The sequence below is a fragment of the Bactrocera latifrons genome, unplaced genomic scaffold, assembly GCF_001853355.1.
Source record: "Bactrocera latifrons isolate USDA-ARS-PBARC rearing strain unplaced genomic scaffold, ASM185335v1 scaffold_31, whole genome shotgun sequence".
In the NCBI taxonomy this organism is placed as follows: Eukaryota; Metazoa; Arthropoda; class Insecta; order Diptera; family Tephritidae; genus Bactrocera; species Bactrocera latifrons.
This window is the reverse complement of record NW_017536741.1, coordinates 1,639,009-1,641,854: the sequence shown is the minus strand read 5'-3', so window position 1 is coordinate 1,641,854 and position 2,846 is coordinate 1,639,009. Positions and strand designations below refer to the sequence as shown.

The following is a 2,846-nucleotide window of genomic DNA, read 5'->3' as shown; positions in this document are numbered from 1 at the left end:
CTGCTACAATTGCCGTTGCACGCATTGCTAAGTGTTCAGAATAGAAACAACAACCACTGGACATGCAACCATCCCAAGCGGCAGCATAAGAATCGTCTCCGCCGCCACAACTTGCCGATTTGAGCCGCTAGCCGCCAGCCGGCGCAAGTTCGGGCTTCACCTCTTTAATGTGTCGCACAAAAGCTTCGAACGCTGCAAAAATCGATTGCAATCTCTTTGCTTTTGGGTGATTGTGCGTTTTTGCTCTCTTATTTTTATGTTTTTCGTTTTTGTTTTACTTTTTCACATTCAATTCGGTTCATACAAGAATGCACATTTTGCTATGTTTTTGCGCTCTTCGATATAATTTTTCTAATTTACGATCGAACGCGTTGAACTATAAAAGTAACGGCTTGTCAGCTTAGAAATCACAGTTGACTTCTCCACCAASCGAGCGACTAGCAAGCAAATCGTGTGCGTGCGTTCAATAGACGTGTGAAAGAGTTCGCCAATAAATCACTTTAATCCTCCGCAACGCCTTCATATCCAGACATGAAATATCTGGTGAGGATAACGCGTGTGTTCTAGTGTAAATTTGTGACCATAAGTGCTTGTATTTATACCGTTGCTATGTTCCCAATCACCTTTTTAACGTGTCCTTTCCGTTGTGTCGCACTAGATCGTACTTAGCTTGATCGCAGCCGCCACCGCTGCCCCTGGCTTATTGGGTTTGGGTCATGGATATGCAGGGCCAGCGCTGAGTTTAGGGAGCTTAGGTCATGGACCAGCTATAAGCTACGCCGCTCCAGCTGTTAGTATTGCTCACCCCGCCCCAGCCATTAGTTACGCAGCGCCATCCATCAGCCTTGCAGCAGCGCCCGTAGTCAAGGCTTACTCCGCACCTGCTGTTGTCGCCGCGCCGACCATAGTGAAGGCAGCACCAGCCGCCACCAGCTACTCTACCTTCAGTCAGGTGAGTTGAGGGGAGAGAGTGTTAATCCCGAGATCCTTAAAGTAAGGCAAAAAAGTATTACAATAATAAATTCAACAAAAGTGAGAGGTAACCCCGAGGTATATCCAGAGATTAGGAAACGGTAACTCATAAGTCAGTTTAACGAAAGTAACTATACCCGGAGGTTAGATAACGGTAACTCTGCAAAAAACTTTATTTCATTTCGACTTCGAGCCTCCATCTAGTAAAAATGATTCAGAATCGCACAAAAAAACATTTAAGGTTAGGTTAGGTTTGCTTAAACTGGCACACATAAACCAGTTTTGATCCTTTGCGATACCAGAGCTCAGTTCCTAGGTCCAAGAGTCATCCTTCAAGATTCCTGAGCTTGACACGTGTTTAAATGAGTTAATTTTAACAGTGTATCATACCGAGGTGACCCCAGATGCTTACAGCTTAGTCTTGCCACTGCGGGGGGCAAATGCACAAGAGATGCTCCACTCTTTCCGTGGTCCCTGTTCTAAACATTTTCTGCAGTCTTCTCGGTCTGTCGGTCCCATTCTGTGGGCGTGTGCCGCCATCAGAGAGTGAACAGTTCGAATTCCGATCATTTTCCTATAGTCTCTTTTGTCGAGTGCCAATAGGAATTTTGTTTTTTTCCGATCTACCGCAAGTAATTACTATTACCGAATAAATAAATTGAGGTTCGGAACCATAAATATTTTAGGAACGGACCAGTTTCCTACCAAATTCAATTAAATTAATAGTTAGTTATAATGAAACATTACAATCAAATCTGATTTGACATTTAAATTTCGTACCGCAGGTCATTCAACATGCTGCCCCAGCCGTCGTTAAGGTCGCCGCCCCCGCGCCAGTTGCCGTAGCGGCTCCAGCCATTTCTTACGCTGCACCCGCCCCGGCCATCTCATATGCCGCAGCTGCGCCCGCCATTTCGTACGCCGCACCCGCCCCAGCCATCTCATATGCCGCAGCCGCGCCCGCCATTTCGTACGCCGCACCCGCCATTAAATTAGCAGCTCCTTCGATCTCCTACGCTGCAGCTGCCCCATCCATCGTGAAGTATGCTGCTCCAGCCATCAGCTATGGAGGCGGTCTCAGTTTAGGCCACGGCTACCATTAAATGAATGAAAACCGAACTGTAGCAAAAACGAAAAGGATATATGATTATAGCAAGAACCTGAAGGCGAGACTACACCACAATCACGTGGTGTGGTGGAAAAGAAGGACAAATGCAACAAGGATTTATGGAATAACGAATTACATGCTTTACGTCATAGCGTCAGATGGCCATTTGGCGGTCAGCGCTTTTAAGTATTTGCTCTTTTTTTTTTTTTTTTTTGTTGGTAGTCACTAAATGGTTTAATAAGATTTTCTCAGATCTAAAGATCTAAATAATATATTTCCCTGCTTTCAATATGGGAATTCGCCGTACTTTACAATGCATTTTTTTGCTTTGTTGTGATGAATTACCAACGTGTCGACAATAAGAAGCCAATAACAACAACAAAAGCGATTCATCAATACGACAATGCTTAATAACAACAACCGCAAGAACAACAAACAACAAGAACGACAGCAAGCAGCCGCACGATATATGTAGATAAGAGGAGAGTGGAGTGTAAGAGCGTATGCTCTCAGCAATAATTGTTCTCTTCATCATTTTCATTAATCTCTCTATTTCAAATGTATTCAACTAAATAAATAATTGTTTGAATAAAATATTCATTATGGCAAGCCGAAATTAAGTTCACAATGGCATGGCACACAAAATACATACATACATATACACACGTACAACAGCAACAACAAATTGCGTCATTGCGTGCTCAAAATGGCGTAACTGAGGAATGTGGTGCAAAATAATACGGAGTTTGTCTATCAAAGGATTAAT

At 43.6% G+C, this 2,846-nt stretch overlaps 1 protein-coding gene across 1 annotated transcript; it reads left to right on the top strand.

The window, feature by feature from the left end:
- The first annotated feature begins 454 nt into the window (after nt 1–454).
- On the top strand, nt 455–2,846 carry LOC108970768 (cuticle protein 16.5-like). Its single transcript, XM_018936333.1, has 3 exons — nt 455–543; nt 659–952; nt 1,758–2,846. The coding sequence occupies exons 1-3, from the start codon at nt 532–534 to the stop codon at nt 2,073–2,075; spliced, it is 624 nt and encodes a 207-aa protein (XP_018791878.1). The 5' UTR covers nt 455–531; the 3' UTR covers nt 2,076–2,846.